A 21,779-nucleotide genomic window follows, 5' to 3' on the forward strand; every position below is an offset into this window, starting at 1 on the left:
AGCAATGGGGGATGCAATGGCCACCTGTTTACTTCTTCTGCAACATCATCAACAGCATCTAATTCTGATGGAGGAAGTTCCATGTAGAGGGAGTGTAATGCAGGGACAGGAGAATGTGGTGTAGGAAAGGATGCATGAGGCAGTGAAGTTGGACATCGCCACTTGGTGGTGGAACACGGTGCTGGTATTGGCAAGGACTTAAGAAGTAAGACTCCTCTTTCATTCACGTCTGGAGAATTGTAATGGGTGCTCTGTCTGGGGGGAAGCTACTACATGCTGTAGGTGGTGGTTCTGTCCATCTACCGGTTTGTCATGTGTCTGCTTACCCTCCCATTTAGTTGCTGGCACTCCACTCTTGGAGTTTCTATAGCGTTCATCACCTCAACTGTTATAAATGCAGATGGTGATGTGATCAGCCTGCACTGTGTGTTGTCCAGACCTCTAAATCTGTAGGCAGAAGAAGTTCTGATCTCCAATTTGGTGGGAGTCTATGAGCTCCAGGCCCAAATATGACAGGAGGTGTCAAATCAGTTATCTCCCTTCTCCACTGACCAGAATATTCCATATTCATCCAGGTAGGCAGTTAGATGAGTCAAACGAAGGGTCTGTGCCACTGGCTCTGTTGCTGTCTGAAGACTGCATTTAGAAAGCTTAAAAACACTTTAAGCACATGTAGAAGAAAAATAAGAGTTGTGAGTAACTTGTATACATAAAAAATGGTCAACAGTTTATTTTCACTTGTACTTCATGTGAAAACAGCATTTCCATCATAGAAAGTGTGCATGTTAGGAGGATAACTATTTTTGCACTGACAATGTGCTGTAAGCTTTTAGAATACTTGAAAATGCTGTTTCATCACATCAAGATGTAAAAGAACAGAATTATTTTTTGTAACACTTTATAGTTTATTATTGATGAAGATGAAACTCACTCAGTTTGAGCTCTGGGGAAGACAGCTATCCTCTTCTTAAATTATGCCCCTGCCTTTTTGTCTGAAAGAGTGTTTCATTTGATTATATTCATATATACAGAAAGAAGGAGACTAGTGATTTTTATAAAAGTGAAACAAAACCTAAAAAAATTTCTAGAGTATCATTATGTGCTATCAGTGAAAAAACTTCATATTATATGAGATTGAAAATGAATAAACTACTGATGGGATCTCAAACTACTAGAACAAAAGTACAAAGGGGTAACACTGATGTCAAACACAATACAATACAGATAGGATACAGGCAGGACATGCTCAGAAATGAATGAATTAAAGTTTGGCAAGAAGTGAGGAAACAGGAGTATAAATACATATAAGGGTGGGTGAGGGTGGGACGCACTACCTTCTGGCAGTCAGCAGGACTTTTCCCTCAAGAAATCTTACAGCACAGTCTGATTATATGTAGTTTTTGCTGGCACTTAGACATAAACAAATCTTGCATATGCATGACTGGTTGTGTAAGATCCCAGTTGATTCTTGAAGATTCCTCGTCTCTAGTGAAGCGGTGCCTTCTTTCTCTCAATTTGTGATCTACTAAGGGCATGAAGGGTGTGAGATCTGGTGCGGAGTGAGACAAGCGTTTTCGGGTAGTAGTGAGCAGGTCCATTTCTAGGCAAGTGTTGAGGATTTAAAGCTGATGTGGGCAAATATAGGAGGGAATGCAACAATAGTGGCATACCTACACTTATTTTCTTACAAAGTCTGATATTTTGCAGAATTAATGTTTTTTGAGAATCATGCAACATTTTTAATTGAGCACTGTTTCATAAGGCATATAAAGTTCCCCCCAGCATCACTGATCCACCTGTTCAGTTCACACTTTGATGTCATTTATAGATGTCATTGAGCATATTATAATACTCCTATACGTCCTATTAGGGTAGTCACAACCCACATTAATATTTTATTCAAGCTCACAGAGGAAAATTTTTAAAAATAAGTAATTCTTTATTAAACAGAACATATTTTCTTTTAGAGATTATGTACAAAATTATAAAGTAATGTTTGGAAACAGCTGCTTAGAATGAAAGAACAAAAGGCAACCAGCACATTTTAAACGAACTGAAGATAGTACAGCAATCTGAATTTCAACAAAGGTTGCTAAAAGCAGCCAAAATAGTGGAGTAAACAGTGGAAATGTTTCTGAAACCACATAAACATGCTAAAGACTCTGTTCTATAAGGTCCTATAAGGCCCACACTGCACCCTCAGTCCCCATGAGACAGAAAATAGTCCACATTATGTAAGTGGATGCCTGCTTCTTCCTCTTCAGGCAGGAAGTTATGCTGACTCTGCTGATGTGCAGCCATCACAAGTTGCTGAAGGAGTGGAGGAGGGGGAGAAGAGAGAGAGCAGGAGGGAGAGCAAACCTGCTTGTCCTGTTTATACATCAGGTGCACCCTGTATCTGAGAGAGAGAGAGAGAGAGAGAGAGAGAGAGAGAGAGAGAGAGAGAGAGAGAGAGAATGAATATTATTTAGGTTTTGACTTTGTTTTGACTTTTAAGCATGGTACGATGCATTTTATGTATGGAAGGTGCCATATAAATTAAGATCCGTATTATAAACTCAACAAATTCAGTGATTACCAGGATAAATGCAAAACAATGTAGACAGTGAGGAAGAAGAAGCATACCTGAGGGAATAGACTGAAAGAATGGTGAGGATGATGAGGACACAAAGACCAAACACCCACAGCACATGCACCCACATTACAGCACCCCAGTCTGCACCATCATCCGCTGTTAAGCCAGGGAGAGAGAGGCTGCAGATGATGTTAACTCCTACAGCATCTCATGACACTGAAACAAGCTCAAGGGGTGCATGAAAATGTGAATTATTGTGAAAACAACATTTCATTTCATTTCACATAATCATGTAGCTAAAAGTATAAAGACTCAAACCAGCAATCAGAGGCCTGCAGGTCTCTAGCCATGATGTACATTACATTGTTGATGGTCAAACACCCATTCCTGTTTTCCTTCCCATAAACTGCATGGATGAGATATTTTGCTCAAAAATGGTTTGTTCTTTCTTTTTATGAAGAAAGTTAAGTAATATGTGGTTTTAGAAGGTTTAGCCAACACAGCAACATGAGCAAAATTAAGTCAATCGACTCTATTATTGTTAAGTATACAATGTTTAATTGCTTTTGAAAAGCATAGTCCTAAGAAGACCATCAAAATGAACTCCATAAGATGGTCAGGATTCAATATTTGGTCCCAACAAGTGCAGAATAAAAAGTAGACATGCATGCACAAACATCCACTGACCCACCCCATACATGTGTGTTTGCTACACACAAACTCTATTATCCTTTTGATATACTCACGCTCTTCAGAGTCCGGTCCTAATTCCCCAGAGCCTTCTGGAAAAGTCCAGAAGGGTTCCTGAATGAGTGTACAAGTGAGTTAGATTAGTGATGCAATTATATATAATATTTTCATTTATTTTCTCTTCCAGCATACTGTGATTCCAGCAACTTTTTTTTAACCACCTTATTGCCAGCCCTAAATATTGGACTTCTGATTCCCCCTTCCCTTGTAAAGATGGCGACCCTGATTCTGGTGGTACAGGAGCATGCATAACAAAGGGCATGAGATCATTCCTTTATCTGGAATATCTTTTAGAATGTTTGGTTTATAAAATTGTCATCGCTTGGTCTATGGTGTTTATGTCAGGGGACAGATATGACCAGTGCTAAGTTAATGACCACTGCCAAGTTATTCTGTGCTCAGTGTGTGAGCCTGCCATTTTTATGTGGATCAAAAGCATCAGCCAGTCTATGTTTCAAAATCCCTTGGAACTTCACCCCCCCCCCCCACCCCCAGGACCTTTAAGATTTTATTTGTAGTTATGTATCATTCATTTGGGAGGACAAATAACATGAGACAAGCCAATAGGTAGGCAAGATAACAACTAGAAAGAGAAAAAAGTAAAACAGGAGACAAAGTAAAGAAAAAGAAGAGAAAAATAGAAAAGAAATATAATAATAACAAGAAGAAGAAGAAGAAGAAGAAGGTCGAGATTGAGTTATATTAAGTGGTTCTGTTTTTGATGGATGCAGATATTTTTTCGATTGATCCATTAGTAAATTTTTCCAGTGAGTAATACTAATGGTATGTTTGATTTTCAGTTCATGAGGATAGTTTTCTTGGCAATAGTTAGAGCTGCATGTAGTGCAGTGGTGTTTTGTTTTGTTTTTTTGTGGTACTGATTGTTGATCTGTTGATCTGGAAATTAATCAGTGCTGGTTAGCCTGATATTCCACAGGTGGCCTCCCCTCTATATAACATCTTCATAAAGGCTGACCTTTGCGAAGCATGGGTGATTGCTACATGTACCCTAAGCTTGCCAGTGTGCAGTGCCACATGGCATGGATAAAATTATCTGTGGTGTTCTGTGTGCAGTGTGGACATATTTCAGAGTTATGTTTCAGTTTCAGTTATGTTGATGGGCAGCTCTATTCTGCCCAAATCTATAGGTGGACAGATGTCAATCTTAATCATCTTCCAAGCAGACCTCTGGCATAGCATTTTATCACAGCACCGAAAACTCGGTGATCTCAGGAAGCCTTGGCCCTTTTGTAATTGTGATCCACTGAGATTTTGTTCTTTTTTGGCCTTTTCACTGTGCAAAATATACACAGGAGAGATGTTTAAATATCACTTTTTACGAGTCCAAGTCCATGACATGAGTCTCTGGGGTGCGATTCAGTTCTCGGCTCTCTGGATGAGAGTGAGAGTCAATTCCCTCTTAGAAAATTTTTGTTAAGTGTCATTATTTACAGGTTTTAGTATATTTATTTAATGTGCATTCTCAATCTGCTAACAACAATCCAATCCAAAGATATGGAACAGTGCCTGAAACTATCTTAAATTTACAACTAAAGTTGGCTAACAAGAAAATGGCTGTTGGACAATGGAGCATGAAGGTACAAAAGCTATAAATGTACTAGAAAAAGTATTTATTAACTATCGATCTAGCTAGCGAACTGGAAGGGATACTTTCTTAATCCCAAATACAGGCTAGTTAACTAGCATGATTGTTGTCCATACCAGCCTTTCAGTTTGTTGCCTCTACTAGCATTTATGAACTTCTTGTGAATTCCTTTGTCAGTTTGCTTTATTTTGATGCATGTAGCTCTTCAACTTGTCCTTGACTTTAACTTGACTTAAAGGCATTGTACCTGAAGACATGGGCATTTTTTTTTTTTTTTTTTTTTGGTGTCCTTCTGACACTACTCATATAATATGTTAGTTTTGGGGGGTATGAGCAGTGCAACTCTCCCCACCCACCCCCCCTGGCCCCCATGAGTCAGTTAAGTAAAAGTCTGAATCAATTCGTAAGCCTTTAAAAATACATCAGAAATGCAACTCGACTGGCCACCTTCAATACACAGATCCTTTTTCAGTTATATTTTTTATTGAAAGGTTTTTCCTGAACTCAGTTTACTTTTTCCTATATCTTGAACATTGGGTAAGGGATTATTTTGCTATTTCAGTAATTCAAGAATGCAGTATATGTATAAGTATTTAGGTTTGTCTGTCTGTCTGTGTACGTGTGTGTGTGTGTGTGTGTGTGTGTGTGTGTGTGTGTGTGTGTGTGTGTGTGTGTGTGTGTGTACGTCAAAGATTTAACAATGGAAAGGCAGAACTTACCACACTAGTATAGACGTTGGAGGGAAGAGTGGGTTCAGGAGCTATAAAAGCATACAGATGGAAACAATTGCATCAAAGTTAAATTTATCTATATAGCGCAAAAGTAAAAATACAACAGCTGTTGTCGCAAAGCAGCTTTACAAATGTCCAATTTCAAGCCCCCAGTGAGCAAGAAAACGGCAAGAGTGGAAAAACTCCTTAAAGCACGAGGAAGAAACCTTGAGAGGAACCAAGACTCAAAGGGGGGCCCATCCACCTCTGGCCAACACCGGACACTTCAATAGAACAATATAATCAATAAGGAACAGAATAAGAAATATGTATTTGCATCTTTTTAGAAAATGCGTTTGGGGTGTGCGTTTCTGTGTGTTGTGGGTAGCAGGTGTCCTTTATGTCTATGTGCTCTTGTTACCTGTCCATGGATGTGCATACACAGGAGCAGACCAGTCACTCCAGAGCCCGTCGTACTCGTCCTTGGTTCGGAGCTGCATCTCATATTGTGTGTGTGGCATAGCATCCAGGATCACCCAGGAGAGCTTTGTTCCATCTATGTCAACCTGCTGGTACTACTCACACCCACACACCATCAAACCCATTGTTTTGTTTTTAGAAGTAGACATAGAATTCATTTTAGTCTAAGTGCATCTGTGTCCTGACCTTATTGACTAGAATTCATAATATGTATATCAATCTCTCAAAACCTGCTCATATCAGTTTTCTACCTATGTTCCCATGATAAATCTCTACCTCTCTGGCATGTAGAGGGCGATATCTTAGCTGGAACTGGAGGAAATAGAAGCCTTGTCGCCAGGAAGCAGGGTAAGACCAGGAGATGTGAAGGGTTTGAAAATGGCCCATGACTTCTCTCACTACCACTCTGGTAGGAGGGTCTGGCTTAACTACAGAAAGAGAGGAAGAAATGAAGAATGAAAAAGACATATCTAGTACACATTCACCAATCACTTTCTTGGATATGCTTCTCTTATTTTCCCTAAGTCCTATTTTCCTTTTCTAACATAGCATTGCTGTTTTCATATACAGTTCATCAGCTCCACTTTATCTTGATCAGTACCAGTTTGTTTCAGATATTTCCACATGATGTCTTGGGTGGTAGGCCATTTTTAACACAGTACATGACAGTATTGGTTTATCAGACACAGCCATGTTATTGAAGTATGCCAGTAGTTATGCCAGTAGTCCACCATTCAAAGACAGCCAGCCAACAGTGGGTATATGGTCAGAATCAGAATGGTGATGATGGGAAGTATACTAACTAATATTTGGCTCATTTTATGAGTCCATATAGTGTGACAACATTAAAATAATCACTCTACAGTGTCAAAATACCTCACATACATACACACAGTTTAAGTCAACATAAAATCTGATAAGAATGAAGATTCATGATGTTGAGTTGAGTGCATTAGAAAACATATTTCAGTTACATGTATAGCATGAATATTATCCGCTTCAAACACAAAGACTCATTCACACACACACTCACTAATGTTCTGTGGACTGTATCTGAGGGGCTCGCTGATGGCACTGCCCACAGTGTTTGCCACACACAATTTGGCAATGTAGATATTTCTGTCACCCTCCTCGCCAGGCAGTGCACACCAGCAACGGGAGCGCTCAACTGAGTATGAACAGGCTGTATGAGAGGACTCCACCCACCTATGAAGGGAAGGATACAGGCCTGGCATGTATTTACAGAGGACACAACAGCACCGACAGACAGATTTACTGCATTTCTTAATGCACAAGAAGAATCAGAAAAATACATGCATTATTTTCTGGCATCTAGAAAACCCTGCACTATGGTAATGGTTCAGTAAAATGTATTGATATAACACCTTGAAATCACACATTTTTCTGTTACACTCCCTGCACTGTCAGTCATTTGTTGGGCACTCTCTGTCAGAGATTTTTCTAAGCTACATAACCAAACAGATGATTTTCAGACTCCTTGCAACTGAAGTGAGCTGTGTGAAATAAGGCCTTTGGCTTCCTTATTTCCTTTGGCTTCCTTACGTTTCTAGGCTGCCCTAACAGAGATGAGCGGTGGATGTTTTAACTATACCTTTCCTTTGCTGTTTACTCACCTTGTGCATGTCAACCACCAAATATTTCTTTGTATTTCCCTTATGTGATGGATGAGATCTTACCTGCGTGTTACATTATTTACATCGTAGTGCAATGGAAGGAGAATGAGGGCCGCTGTATATCTCTCACTCACATGAGCGCGCGCACACACACACACACACACACACACACACAAGCTCATACTTACCCTTTCCTGAGGAGAAGGTAACAGTGAGGTCGTGGAATTATAGGCTGCTTTGAGATCCACTCACAGCGGATTTTGCTTGTGTGGAATTTCTTGTAGCATTTTAGAGTAGGTATCTCTGGGGGCACTGAGAGATATCAGTGTTTGAGTAACTAGAGTGTGCATAACACCTTTTTTAATGCATGACTTCTGAATTTGTGTCAGTGATGTCTATGTCTTTGTGTCTCTTTGTGTTAAACCTTACCGCCTACACTGATTTTAACAGATGAAATTAGTTTGCCTCCCCTGAAGCAAGTATAGTTCCCAGAATCTTTTAATTGGAGAGCAGGAAGCCTCAAAACCCCGCCTTTTGCCACACCCCATCGCATGGCCTGACCATTCCGAGTCCAGTGTGCTCGCCTTGAAATAGCTCTCGTCACCCGCAGTCCCTCCTCCTCATCACCATTGTCCTCATATTGTTTGTATTCCACAGTCATATTTTCCACATACTCCTCTCCTCCCATTTCCATGGTTACCTTATAAGCCCCTCCTTCATTGATGCCACGCACTCTGTTTGGCTGAATGGGTAGACTAATAGCATGCATAATGTGGCCAGTACTCATTTGCTTCTCTGTTGTGATTAGAGGCTTAGCAGTAGTTTTGGTTTCCCCTTTGTCTTTACCATATAGTCCATTGGTAGTTACTTTTTGGTATGTGCCATGTATGGTAACATTCCTGATTTCAGAATGGTATTTTTCAGTAAAATCAGAAATCTCTCTCTCCCTTTGTGGTGTTATGGCCCTTCTCCTCCTGACTCTTCCATTATGCTTTGTAACCACTGCTAGTAACACTCCGTCCACTGTAACATCTCCTCTACAGCCTAGGATGACCTCACTGCCCAGGGTCAAGGTCAGCACACCAGAAGGTGGTTCTTGATAGGAAAAAGAGAAAACAAACAGTTTAAACTAATTGAACTTCTGATGCAAGCGTTTGCGTTACCAAAGAATGCTACAGATATCCTTTGCATTTTGTGAACATTATGAAACTTTACCCCATGATTCTGCTGAGGATTTGTACTGATCTGTTTCCTTCACATGCTGCAATAATTTTATCTGCTTGTAAGCAGCAATGGGGATGGATGATCAGTTATTATGCCAGTTGTGCCAGGTATAACAATAATCAGACCCACTGTGTGTGGCTTTGTTTCCTGTGTTTTGTGTCTTTGGGGCTAGCGGTTGACACATTTGGGTAAAGAAAACTGCAAAATTGCATAACGAAGTCCTACACTTACTCTCAGTTCCTTTTTCTAAATTCACACTGATTTGTCTTCATTCCTCTTGTGCCCTCCCTTTCTCTCTCTTGCACTTGTATTGGCTTGTATTAGTTATTGCTGTAAATTAAAGTTAACTAAAAACTAAGTTTACTGTAAACTGAATTGTTTAGATATCAATAATGTATGCAGTTTACTTCTGAATTTAAAAATGACTCAGTTTCAGTCAAAATAAATATTTCCCGTTTTGCTATGGAAAAGAGCAGATGCTAATCAAGTGAAACTAGTACATTAGACAGTATTAACCCTCCAGTGTATACAAACTGACTGTTTAGTGAGCCAATAATATACCAGATGAATCACCTGTCCCAAGCAAGCCTCTGTAACGGCTAAAAGAAAGCTAACAAAAGCGATATAAATAGATTAATAACAAGGATTGTGTACATACTAGCTTTAAAGCTTCAGTACTGAAACCATTTTGCATGAGTTATTACATTACAATATGTTAGAAATACATAGAGGTTAATCTCCAGGTTAATTTAACGATTCTTCTTGAACATTTAATTGTTCAGGAATTGATGACTTTAACAGTTACTTTTAACACTTGGGTATTAAACAAATGAACAGTCTAACACTTTGTTTTACTGTGACCTATTTGAGAAGCTGGACCTAAAGATATTCACTTACCCTTCCGAGGACACGCGTCGCCCCCCTGAGCACCCTGGACTTTGAACGCAAATAGTGCGCTGAGGAACAAATTAAACGTGGTCTGAAGCCTCATTGTTAATTAATTCGCCATCTAATTACAAGATAACGGAGCAGCTACAAGTCAGAGTCAAGTTCCGAATGTAAGGGCAAACAGGAAGAAAAGCAACACAAAATATTAAAGAATAAAAATGGAATTAAATAGCAATGCGTGACATATTTGTGGAATTTGTCTTGTCCTATCTGCCGTGCTAAAATGTAAACATTAGCTTCATGAATAATAAAACGCAAGTCTTGGTGGCTAGGCTGTTGATTGAAGTCTCTCAAAGCCTGACATTCTCCCTTCAACTTCTTCGCAGTCTCGTGTTGACAAATGCGCTCTTGCGTAACCACTTAGCGCGTTCACCCCTCCAAAATACATGGACAAACACACTAGGTTAACTGCCAAAGACCAGAAGGCGAAGTATCCCTCTGGGTATTCCGTATTTTTATTTATTTATATTTTTTGTCTAGGAAATCTCTAAGGATGTAGTTGGTGGATAAACGAAAATACTGATCTGAGTTTGTAATTAGGAAAAATCATTAGATAACCCGCTCTAAATCAGTTTATGTCATACGTTCACGGAGAAAGGATATTTATGCAATACTTACATTTCACAATGGGTGTTTGCGTACCTTTGAAGGTAGAAACAAGGGCTGAATCAATGCCACATAAATTCACTCGGATAATGAAATGTCATACCGTTTCGTTTGTACTGTAGCTCGAGGCGCCTGTGCCGTTTAACAATGAGAGAATAGGCACACCGTCGAACCCTGCAGGGTCCCATTAATGGATTGATTCCCCACAACCCTTAAGTTCTAAAAGTCCTACCCGTTACACAATAATTATGTTGTGTTAATTATGATATATAAATCATTTCACATGAGCATTAAAATTTAGAGGAAAAAACAAACAAAACTTCACTTGCATTTTAAACATCATAGACACAGATATATCACGATATCCATACAGACATCAATATTCTTCTTGAAGAAAGCATTTTTTAATTCAGATTTAATTTTTTAACAATCCCGACTCCACCGCAACAGGATCATCATTTACAGGTTACTTTGCAGATCTGAGCAGCCCTTGTTTCACAAAAAAAAAATGACAAGCACAAACCCAGAACACTTGATCTTGTACAATTCCAATTCTTCAGCTCAGAGTCCTGGAAATCTGCTGCTTGGAACACCAATATGGTGTAAAATGTGAAAAAGGAAGGCAAGCGTGAGTTTAATTGTTTGGCAGAGTTAATATCACGTTCTCATTGAGAACTAGTTTGCACATAAAAAGAAAAATTACACCTATCAGTCTGTAGACATTACTGGTGTTGCTAAGAATGGTATTGGATAACAGGGTTGTCTATCATGTATAGAATCATGTCCTCCAACAATGAGATTTATGGGTCAATACTTAATACCAATGCACTGTGATGTGTAAAATACAATGTCCCAATTTATGCCAACAGGCACCAAAATACCTTGACAAAATGTATGGTGATATGATCCATAAAGGCAATGGGGAATACCTGGCCAAAGAAAGAAAGAAAGAAACAACCAACCAACCAAGCAACCAAGCAAACAACAATCCAACGGACCAAAAAAGAAGAAGAGTACATCAATTCTAAAAGAAGAAGAAGAAAAATAAAACAAAAACTACATAAAAAAATTAAATAAAAAGGTTATAATCTAATTCAGCAGAGCTAAAGACAGGGATACATTGCATTATTCTGAAAATCCGTGTCAGGTAACTGTTCACATTACAACATTTATTTACTATGTTTCTAAAGATTTGGGTATGACAACTCAACCATGACACTAAAGACGAAGTTGTATGGTGTATTAAAATGAAGTTATATGGTGTATTTCTGTCTCTGCATCAAGGGAAAGCCCTGTGTCATATGACACACAGAAAACGCCTTTCCCCCTTTCTTGTTTTTTTTTTGTTTTAAAAAAGAAACAAAATCTTTGTAAAGTAAAATCAGACTTAAAGGACTGAGAGAACTTATGATTTACTCTAATAGCAAAGCTATGAATCTGGGATCATTGACCGTGACAATAACATGAAATTACTAACTGAAAACATTCTGTGTTTGCATTAGATAAAAAATTGCCTTGCAGTCAACTTGGTACACAGCCCAACAGAGCCAGCAAAGTGTGTGTGTGTGTGTGTGTATGTGCATTTGTGATTGTGAAGTCTTAGTGCACACTGTGCTTCCACTGTGTCTGCATTTGTGAGTGTATGCACTTTGTTGTTGTCTTTATGGCAGTTTCTACTCCAACGCCAAAGGTTCCTCTCCGTTACCGGCCTCAGACACACGTCCAGAGCTACTTCTGCCACTGAACCAAACAAGAATTCCAAAAGGATGACTTGCTCGTGTGGCCGTATCTCTCACTCGCCATTGGTCTCCTCTGCAATGGGAGGCGGGCCCAGGCTGCTGGCTCCCGTGCTACTGAGCCGTGCTCCTGCTGTTGCCCTCCAGCCACACAGTGCTTCCTGTACAACGTAGAATACAGGTACTGTTGATAAATTGTGACACACTAAATAAAAGGCAGAAAGGGCCTCTAAACAGCTGCATCCTGCTTTTCTTGGTGGTTTAAGATCTCAGGGGATTTTGATAATTTCCCCTCATTTGGAGCCTCTTGTCTTTTAAGGGTAGCCATATTTAAGTCAACAGTCTTGGAAAATTAATTCAATGAAAACTTGTGTATGTGTAGCAAAACGCATGTGTATTTAGTCTTAGTCTAACCAATGGCCTATAGTAAAATGAGGACCACATTCTATAGGCTCAAGGGAAAAAGGTTATGTATAAACATAAACAATATTGTAAATGACTACATATCTGTTCTACTTAAATAAACAAACAACATAATGCAATGGGTTGTTTGCTCATAAGTTAGTGCACTTGATATTTTGTAAGCAAAGTTTTGCATATTGTGTTTACCTGCACTACTAGACTGCACTGTCCGGTCTCCACCTGTGCTACATCAGCCACACCCACCTGAGGGTCCGCATTTGTTTGCCCCCTTTGTTCTGCGGCTGTTTCCAGCGGGCCAATAAGAGAGGAGGAATTAGAGACGGGTGCAGCCACTGAGGGGGCAGGACTACTGTCCCCAGCAGGTGGGGAATGTTTTTTCTTGCGGAGTGTATCGATCCAGCTAGAGCTGTGTCGCGCAGCGAAGGTGGCAAGGGCGAGCGAGCTGAGCCGCATGTTCTTCCCTGACGTGATCAGCTCGCCAAAGCCCTCCTGGTGGGCGAACGCGTAACCTGAGCGACGGGAGCCACCCCGCCCCAAATGGCCTAGGCCGCTACCTCCTGGCCCGCTGGCACCGCCCATGCTACGCCTAGCATGCCCACCAGCCTTCCACTGCTTCTTCTGCACCAGCTGAGTGTAGCGCACCTGAAGCCATGTGTGGAGAAAGTGGCAATCAGTGGGTCTTTAGGAAGAGGGCAAAGAGGGCAAAAGGGTATGAGGGTAAAAGGTCTGCACATGTACATCATTAACACAAATGGATAGGACACAAAATAACTTACAGTATCAGAAAGCTGTGGTTTGAGGTCCAGTTTGAGGAAACGAAAGGCAAGCACGGGCGCTATGCATATGACTGTAGCTAAAGCAATAGTCAACCATACCAAAGGCTGGGATAGTGTACTCTGAGCGCTTCCTATAGAGACACCCGCAGACAGTGCATGCGAGCGCGCACACACACACACACACACACACACACACACAAAACTTATATGAATGTTTTCCATTAGTGAAAATGTATTTCCTAGATTTGCATCTAAATCTATATTCATATAAAACAATGACAATGAACTGAAAAGCCAAAAAGGCACCACATCTTTATCTCAGCCAAAGCTCCATTTCCCAAAGCATTGTAGTGTATAGAGATAGAGAGAGTGTTGCTCTAGCATTTCACATTGTGTTACGACACTTATTACTGGCCCAGTCCGGTAAGGAGTGCTGCATATCTCTAACACCAGGATAGTTTGTGCTTGTGGCATGTGGGTGCTCTAGCCACACTGCCTTACCCAGGAAGTGGAACTGCTTGGGGAAGATGTTGAACAGGATGCTGGAGTGCATGGTGAAGAGGATAGTGAAGTAAGTGCCCAGAGAGCCCCACACAAAGAAATGGTTAATAGCAGTCCAGTAACCAGTGTCCAGAGATATCTACACACACACACACACACACACACACACACACACACACACACACACACACACACACACACACACACACACACACACACACACACACACACACACACACACACACACACAACCCCCCCCCCCAAATGAACAGTTACAAAGACAAGGCTCAGGTCAGGTCATATATGCAAACCATAATCATATCTGAATGACTATGCATCAATACACAGAGTGAAATCTCACCATCTCCTAAATGGCATTATAAATTCTGGTCATGGGCTGTTCATTGCATGGGGAAGAATGGAGACCATAACACACCTTGATTATTCTGACTCACATGGCACTTACTAATGAAGTCATGAAGAACATCAGAACCAAACCCAGCCTCTCTGCACTGGTCTGAAGCACCATTCATCAGAATGTTCACAGACCAAAAGAATCTGAGGCTGGTCAGTCTAACAGATGTTTCTGCATGACTTTTTAGCAGCTATGAGTGCTTAAGTTTATTGAAGCAGTCACAAGATTACATTCTCTATTAACCACTGGAATCATTAAATAAGCATATAAGCACACCTCTCTAGCTGTGCATACTTTATTCAGCCTCGTTTCTAATTCTGAAACTCAAATCCAACACACCTGCACGCTGACAACGATGACGAGGGCTGTGGCGGTGGTGACGGCGAAGGTCTGGTAATCGGCGAGTGGCACACCGTTGCTCTGCGTGGCCTGCCAGAGGGCACCATAGGGCACAAAAAAGAGCACAACAGATGTGTAGATGCCCTGCGCGATGCAGATGAAGAACTCCCGCTTGTTGAAGAGAAGGTTGAGCTGGCCTGGCTCATACAGCTTCGGGTACTGCAGGCTCCTTTGGTCTGAAACATCCTGGTCCGAGAAGAGAACGGGAAAGAAGGCTGTGTTCACATTTTGCTGCCAGCTACAATAGCCTTTCAACTTTTCCCTTTGTGGTACAATATGAGTTTCTCTATGTTGTGCAAATACCTGGTCGAAGATGCCCATGGCCAAAACAGGCAGTGAAGTGTATACAATGTTATACAGAGTGATAAAGTATTGATCATACACCGTCTGCAAGAGAAAGGTAAAATGACAGGGGGGTTAGGAATGCACTTCTTGTTAGTGGAATATACAGAAAACCAATGTTGTCCCCTACCTGGGCAGAGAAGCCACAAAAGAAGCCAAACCAGAAGTGCACCATGGTGAAGGCGAAGTTCTTGTAGAAGAAGTAGCAGAGGAATCGGCACATGCGCAGGTAGGACCAGCGGCCGTGCACCAACAGGAGGCGCTGCAGGAAACGGAACTGGGAGAAGGAGTAGTCGGATGCCAGCACGGCCTGGATGCCCTCCTGCCCACTGATGCCCACGCCAATGTGAGCAGCTGCACACGGAGGGACAGAAGGAGGGAGGAGAAGATAGTCAGAAGCCCAGATTTCACAGAATCATCTCTATCAATGAGATAGGACCTAAGGTTTAACCTAAAGTTTAATAAATAAATAGATTAGCATTGGAAAGTGGAACAGGAGAGAGAAAGAGAGAAATGGCAAAGAAGAAAGAAAGAAAGAAAGAAAGAAAGAAAGAAAGAAAGAAAGAAAGAAAGAAAAAGGGCATTATGATTGGGATTTTGTTAACCACAGGAGATAGCTCAACAGTTAAGGTACAGAGGAAGGCCCTTAACCCTCAATTGCTTCAATTGTACTTGGGCACAACTGTAAGTTGCTTTGGATTTTTAGAAAGTGTGGGAACAAATCATCTCAAAATAAAAAAAAGATATATAAAACATAACACACTGCTGTCAGTCATGTGTGTAGTTTCCAGATTACAATGCAGCATGTTAAACTTCATCTTAGACATTTCCTTTCAGAATACAGCCTCTAACTACAGAGCTCACTGGGCAAAATTTCTACCTCAAACATGATGTGCAAGGGTGTTAAATCGCAATGGTGATGTTGTGTGTGTAAAGTGTAAAGAGGAAATATGTGTTAAGGAAGGATTAACGGAGGTTTGGCCATAATGCCACAGGTTCCCTCACCCTTCTTCACTTTAGTAACACCATAATTATGAAACTGAGTTGTGACATGATCTGAGAACCTCTCAGAGTTTAGTACTGTCTCCAGCGACAAAATAAAAACTGCAATTAAGTGGTAAAAATGCATCCCATAATACACAGAACAGTGCAATGGAACACCCGAATACACACACACAGAAAAGTCTAAATCCATTTCCAACCCCAAAAATCATTCCCATATTAAGCCTATCTATTACCTGAGTCTACCAAGTCCAAGCAGTAACTTAATCTTAAACCTAACCTTAATCATAGCCAAACAATATTCGACTTATTCTACTTATGGTCCTATAAGATTTACAAATAAAAACATAGGACACTTTTTTAAAACATATTTTAAAGTGAGGACACAAATTGTACTTGGGTTTTCATCACATTTTATGTGATTTCTGAGGACATTTGGTGCTCAGAGGCAGAACAACAGGAGCACATGCACTGTTCTCTGTAGTTTTGATGGGTCATTCTACTGGGGAACAGGCCAGGTGCAGGTCTGCTGTGCAGGGGGAGATGAAGGGTCCTACTCCACACTCTCAGCCCACGACCAGCTACCTACCGAGGCCCACTGCCACAGAGCACACCATTTTTTTCTCCTTTGTGTGAAACCTGGCCCCTGCTGCTCTGCTGTCTCTTACATGTTATCTAACAGATTTAATGTAGGCTAACAGGTTACCCATTGCTTTTTTGTCCTTTTCTTTTCTCATGGGTTAGTTAGTGGTTCCACATGGGATATTTGGGTCATGACCTAATGTCTTGTGCTTCCAAGAAAAATAACTAATTTATTAGTTGGGGGGATGTTTGTTCAGTATTTGGCAGTGAAATATGGGAATATAGGAAGAAGTATCAGTTTTCTGTACAGCCTACACTGATGGGCTCAAATATTTATGGAAAGAGCACTCTCTCTCACACTCAAACACACACACAATCAGAGAGGAGCTTGTTTTTCTGGCTAGACCTTTAACTCCGGGTGGAATGCAGAGAATGTCCTTTGGATCTCTGCAAGAATTGCCCCAGTCTTGCCCCGGTGTTGGGGTCAGGCGTCTGCACTCACACAACAATACAGATCTGTTTAATTCACAGCGGCAGGCACTCACTTTGAAAGGGGAGGGGAAATGTGCCGACAAGGCAAAGTGGGACTCATTTCTCTTGGAAGCAGTGGCCTGCTTAATTGAGTCATTCAAGAGACTGGAATTCCCCTAGTCATTATTGGATAAACCACACAGCTCTTGGAATCAGAGGCCAAGAAAAACGGCATCCGTTTACACGAGCTTCAGGCCATCGTACCGGGATCTATATGACTGCACAGGATCTTCCCCACCTTAAATATGAAGGCCAGTCAATGCCATTGTTTTCAGAAAGTGTCTCAGAACAAAAGAATAAACAGAACGGGGGAAGGTGAGCTAATTTAAGGGACAGACCTTTGAGGAAGGAACCCTCTTCCTGGCAATGGGTAAATGTTTTCCCACTCAAAAAACCTCCCTACTAACTACCAGAACATATCTGTCAAACTCTTCCAAATCCAGTAATATTGGTGAAGCCCTAGTGTAAGCACTTTCTTTATCTATATGCAAGTCACGTGGTTTAACCTGAAACTGTGCAAACTCACTCTTGATCATGCTGACGTCATTGGCACCATCTCCGATGGCAAGGGTGACGGCGTTCTTGTGCCTCCTGATGAGCTCCACCACCATGGCTTTCTGGAGAGGAGTGACACGGCAGCAGATCACCGTCCGGCACGCGCATGCCGTCTCCAGGAACTCCTGCTCCATGTCGGCCTCCAGCGCATGAGCCTGCCACGAAGACCTGCCTTAAAGGCACTCATCTAGCCTTAAAACCTTGCTCACAAATCTCACCAATCAGATTTCCGGACACCAGCGTCACTTACCAGACTGTGTCCACTGATGACAAGTGCAAACTCTCCACTGACTGACTCCAGCAGTGAGGTGGGAGGGGCCGGTGGCTGGGCACTTTTCTTCTGACCTGGAATCCAATTAGCTGCATCCCTGCTGCCAAAGCCATTACCTAGAGAACATGCTCCGCCAAAATCTTGCATCTCTGCCTCCTTCACTCCATCTCGGCTGCGGGATGATTCCAACATGCGTTCCCTTGCTCTCCTTCAGAAAGGAGATGAGAATGGAGAACAGCGATGCACTGAGTGGGTCATGAGAGAACACCGTAGTAAAGAGTCCCCCAAAACTGGCAAAGAAAACCAAGAATCTAAGTGATGAGTGAACAGGTGCCTGAACAGACAGACAGATGAAGGGGCTGTACCTAAGATCCTCACGGACACTTTGGACGGTGTATCCATTCATAATGAAGACCTCTGTCATATCATCTGTCAACATTTTAGATGAGTAGCCAATGTTCACCGCGGTCTCTGCCAGAGAAATGGCAGAGACATATACTTGCATATTAAAAGGTAGCTATGTGGGTATGTCATACTGACACAAAGGCAAATACTTAAAAAAATGGTGGTGATGATGGTGGTTCAAGTTCGGTTTATTTGTCACATACATAGTCATACACAGTACAACACGCAGTGAAATGGTGGTGATGAAGGCAATGGGCTAGTCCTGCATGTTCAGCTGTTATGCACATCTTATTTAGACTTCAAACACATTCACAATACAGATAATATTATCATACAATCAACTCCACCACACAACTCCACCCAGGGAGGTTTTCTTGCCACTGTTGCCTTCATTAGGGATCTGGACCCAAACATTCGTAAAGCTGCTTTGTGACAACATATGTTGTAAAAAGCACTAGATAAATAAATGTATGTGTGCGTGTGCGTGTGTGTTTGTGTACTGTAGTTGCACTGAACTCTTGCGAACCGGGTCCTCCCTCTTACCCTGCTTGTCTCCAGTTAAGACCCAGATCTTGATGTTGGCTAGAGAGAGGACAGTGATGGTCTCAGCAATGCCTTCTTGAAGCTTGTCCTCTATGGCTGTGGCTCCCAACAGCTACAAGAGAATAATAGTGACATCAGGGATGTCATACTCTATTCTTTGAGGTTTTAAAGCATTTTTCTCTGGTCTGACATAATTTAGTACATCATTAATGACTAAACAATTAACTGTGCTTTAAGCATATAATAAAACAAAAAACTGGATAGAATTGTTATGTTGTGTTCTAACCTAAATTTAAACTTTAACACCCCACCTCCCACCAACACACAGACTAACACCCACACAGACACAATACCATCATGTCTTGTTCAATCTCCTCATAGGCGGCAGCCAGTCGGTCCTCCCTGTAGTCTATAGCTTTGTCAGCCCCATGGTAACGCTCTGCCCACTCCTCCCACTGCTCCTCAGACAGGTCCCGATAGGCCAATGCCAGCGTCCGTAACCCATCACCTGCAAACTCCTATTGACATACCCACATAGACATATACTTAAAAAATAATGAGTGGTCAAGATATTTCAAACACTGCTTCATAACTCATTAAATGACCAACATATTTTTTTCATTCTAAGTTCCGAATTAAATAAGTCCGTAGACACAACTTTCATGCACGTCTTTTACAGCTATTACCACATGCACCCACTATGTGGCAGTGTTGAATTTCTTCTCCACGGCTCAGTGAACGACAGAAATATGCCTTTGCTTTGCGCTGATTTGCCTCATTACGTTAGCATTATGCTACATTAGTTAGTTAGCTAGGCAAGTTGAGTCACCAATGTGTGAGGTCTCATAACGTCGACGTGGAATTGTAGTGGAAATCATCTGGCAGTGTAATTTTTTCAGTCCTGGATTACCCCATGCACTGCACATTTGCAACATTTCACTAGTGATAACCCCTGTTTTAGCTGGCAGTCAAGCTCTAGGTTATACTAACCTTCTGAGAAACATACAGAAAAGGCATTTTGCACAATGTTTATTAAGCTATTTAAATTGTTTATAACAGTTAAATTGTTTAACTGTTTGAATCAAAGCAATTGTGTTTGATCTAATGATGCAAGTAAACTATTTCAATCAAGTGCACCGTATTTTGTACGTTTAAAAGCAGTAAGTGCTCAAAGCTAAAAAATGCGCAATTCTGTTCTCTGCTTGGGGAGCGTTAGATTGCGATGAGCAGCGAAATACCGTAAAATCGCGCATATAGGCGCATTGAAATTTAAAGCGCGGATGACTTGACAGTAACTCCCTAAAGCGCGGATATCTTGAACGCGGTGGATTATTTACAGGACAAAAACAATGGGCAAGCCAAAGTTTTTTTAATTAAAAAATCCAAATTATTTACGAATTATTTATATCTATAAAAGTAGGGAAATTGGCCTAATATTACTAGTGCCAGCAATAACATTTAATTACATTTAAAACATTCAAATGACAAGTAATTATCTTACAGTTGTAAACGAAATGTGCTCCGTTCGCCATCTCATCCCGTATCGGCATGTAACTGCTCTCCACGTGCAGATATCGAGACACTTGCGCAGCGAATCTTGGCAATGCACGTGTAGTTTACACCGTCTATACAATACGATTGTGTTTTGGGCCTTTTGTAGTGCACCAGCTATATAGTGTAGGCAGATTTAGAACTGAGAATTCGACACTACATAGTGCACTATTTCTATAACAGGGAACTCCGAATAACCTGTCTCATACACTCAGATAGCACTCACATTGAGGTGGTCTGAGGTGATGTTCATCAGGTCGTGGTTGCAGGAATGAAGCCTGTCAAACAGTACAGTGTCTGCCCCCTTACAGTAGAGACAAATATGGCCCTCAGGAGTTCTCACTGACAGAGACAGACAGACACAGACACACACAAACCTGAACTGGGTTTTGTTTATCAATATGCATAATCAACACAATCCATACTTATAAAAAATAACGAACACATAAAATGACTCTTTCCCATCTCTCTACTACAGTAAATGGCAGTCATGTTGACATCTACAAACAACTGATTGTGAGCACACATCAAATGAAATGACAGCTCCATAAATGATCAGCATTTTCTAGCACCAGCTGAGGGGCCATATTTCAGTGTTATTAAAGCCCCCTCACTCAGTAGGAACATTGGCATCACTGTCTCCCTGTCTCTTGACATCACTGTCTCCCTCTCTTGACATCCCTGTCTCCCTGTCTCTTGACATCACTGTCTCCTTGTTTCTTGGCTTGGCAGTGTATGCCTATGTCTCATATTCTTTTCCTCTCCATAACCCAAATTAAGATTTCACTGTGAAGTTTCACAATCACAGTGAGCCATATTTAGTCAAATTGCCACTAGTTAAAGTACACAAGTACACAAAATTGCCATATATTAACTACATGCATTTAATTGTGTATGTTATAAAGCATATGGCATATAGCCCCTTACCCACTGGATGCCTGGTGAGCAGTGCCAACATTTCTCCATATGTAAAATTACAGTTCATAATATCATGCAGGGGGCCTGGGGCCTTTTTTCAGTTACATAACATTTATCAAATATCACATTATTTGATATTACTGAGACCAGCTTAGACTTGAAACTTGAAACTTGACTCGTTCCCAGAAATAATGTGTGTGTGTTCGTGTGTGTGTATGTACCTACTCCAAGTTTTGGGTTCCATTCAGTGTAATTAGAGGTACAAATGCATGTGAGCTTGTGTAAAATGAATATGT

General features: G+C 41.2%; 2 protein-coding genes across 10 annotated transcripts in view; both read right to left on the reverse strand.

Moving 5' to 3' along the window:
• Positions 1-1,918: 1,918 nt before the first annotated feature.
• il6r (interleukin 6 receptor) lies at positions 1,919-10,236 on the reverse strand. Of its 2 annotated transcripts, none has more exons than XM_035530751.2 (10): positions 9,877-10,236; positions 8,185-8,850; positions 7,944-8,067; positions 7,155-7,327; positions 6,398-6,549; positions 6,063-6,216; positions 5,651-5,691; positions 3,322-3,379; positions 2,626-2,731; positions 1,919-2,392 (listed from the first exon to the last, which is right to left on the reverse strand). In XM_035530751.2, exons 1-10 carry the CDS (start codon positions 9,968-9,970, stop codon positions 2,200-2,202), a joined length of 1,761 nt encoding a protein of 586 aa, XP_035386644.1. In that variant the 5' UTR covers positions 9,971-10,236; the 3' UTR covers positions 1,919-2,199. The 2 variants fall into 2 exon arrangements, with proteins under 2 accessions (XP_035386644.1, XP_035386643.1); XM_035530750.2 differs by having other exon boundaries at positions 1,919-2,398; positions 9,877-10,234.
• Positions 10,120-21,779, reverse strand: part of atp8b2 (ATPase phospholipid transporting 8B2) — a 30,780-nt gene continuing 19,120 nt past the window's right edge. For 7 of the 8 annotated variants that reach the window (XM_081696098.1, XM_081696096.1, XM_081696094.1 and 4 more), the window contains 13 exons: positions 20,792-20,907; positions 19,368-19,532; positions 19,015-19,126; positions 18,432-18,537; positions 18,046-18,274; positions 17,767-17,950; positions 15,256-15,479; positions 15,087-15,170; positions 14,724-14,969; positions 13,970-14,108; positions 13,469-13,599; positions 12,879-13,334; positions 10,120-12,430 (listed from right to left, as the gene is read on the reverse strand). In XM_081696098.1, coding sequence (XP_081552224.1) covers positions 12,326-12,430; positions 12,879-13,334; positions 13,469-13,599; positions 13,970-14,108; positions 14,724-14,969; positions 15,087-15,170; positions 15,256-15,479; positions 17,767-17,950; positions 18,046-18,274; positions 18,432-18,537; positions 19,015-19,126; positions 19,368-19,532; positions 20,792-20,907 — 2,297 coding nt within the window. In that variant the 3' untranslated portion in view covers positions 10,120-12,325. Of the gene's footprint in view, positions 12,431-12,878; positions 13,335-13,468; positions 13,600-13,969; positions 14,109-14,723; positions 14,970-15,086; positions 15,171-15,255; positions 15,480-17,766; positions 17,951-18,045; positions 18,275-18,431; positions 18,538-19,014; positions 19,127-19,367; positions 19,533-20,791; positions 20,908-21,779 lie in introns of those variants that run through there. The other variant, XM_081696100.1, reaches the window with a different exon arrangement.

This window comes from Electrophorus electricus, chromosome 14 (assembly GCF_041902795.1).
Source record: "Electrophorus electricus isolate QZ-2024a chromosome 14, ASM4190279v1, whole genome shotgun sequence".
Classification (NCBI taxonomy): Eukaryota; Metazoa; Chordata; class Actinopteri; order Gymnotiformes; family Gymnotidae; genus Electrophorus; species Electrophorus electricus.

Bases quoted from the DNA above. Each gene is read 5' to 3' on its own strand.
- il6r (XM_035530750.2), bottom strand. From the start codon at position 9,970: ATGAGGCTTCAGACCACGTTTAATTTGTTCCTCAGCGCACTATTTGCG. The intron at 6,550-7,154 runs GTGAGTGTGTGT...CTCTTTCTGTAG, and splicing joins ATACAGTCCACAGAACATTA to TTAAGCCAGACCCTCCTACC. The intron at 2,732-3,321 runs GTGAGTATATCA...CTGGCTTAACAG, and splicing joins AGGACCGGACTCTGAAGAGC to CGGATGATGGTGCAGACTGG.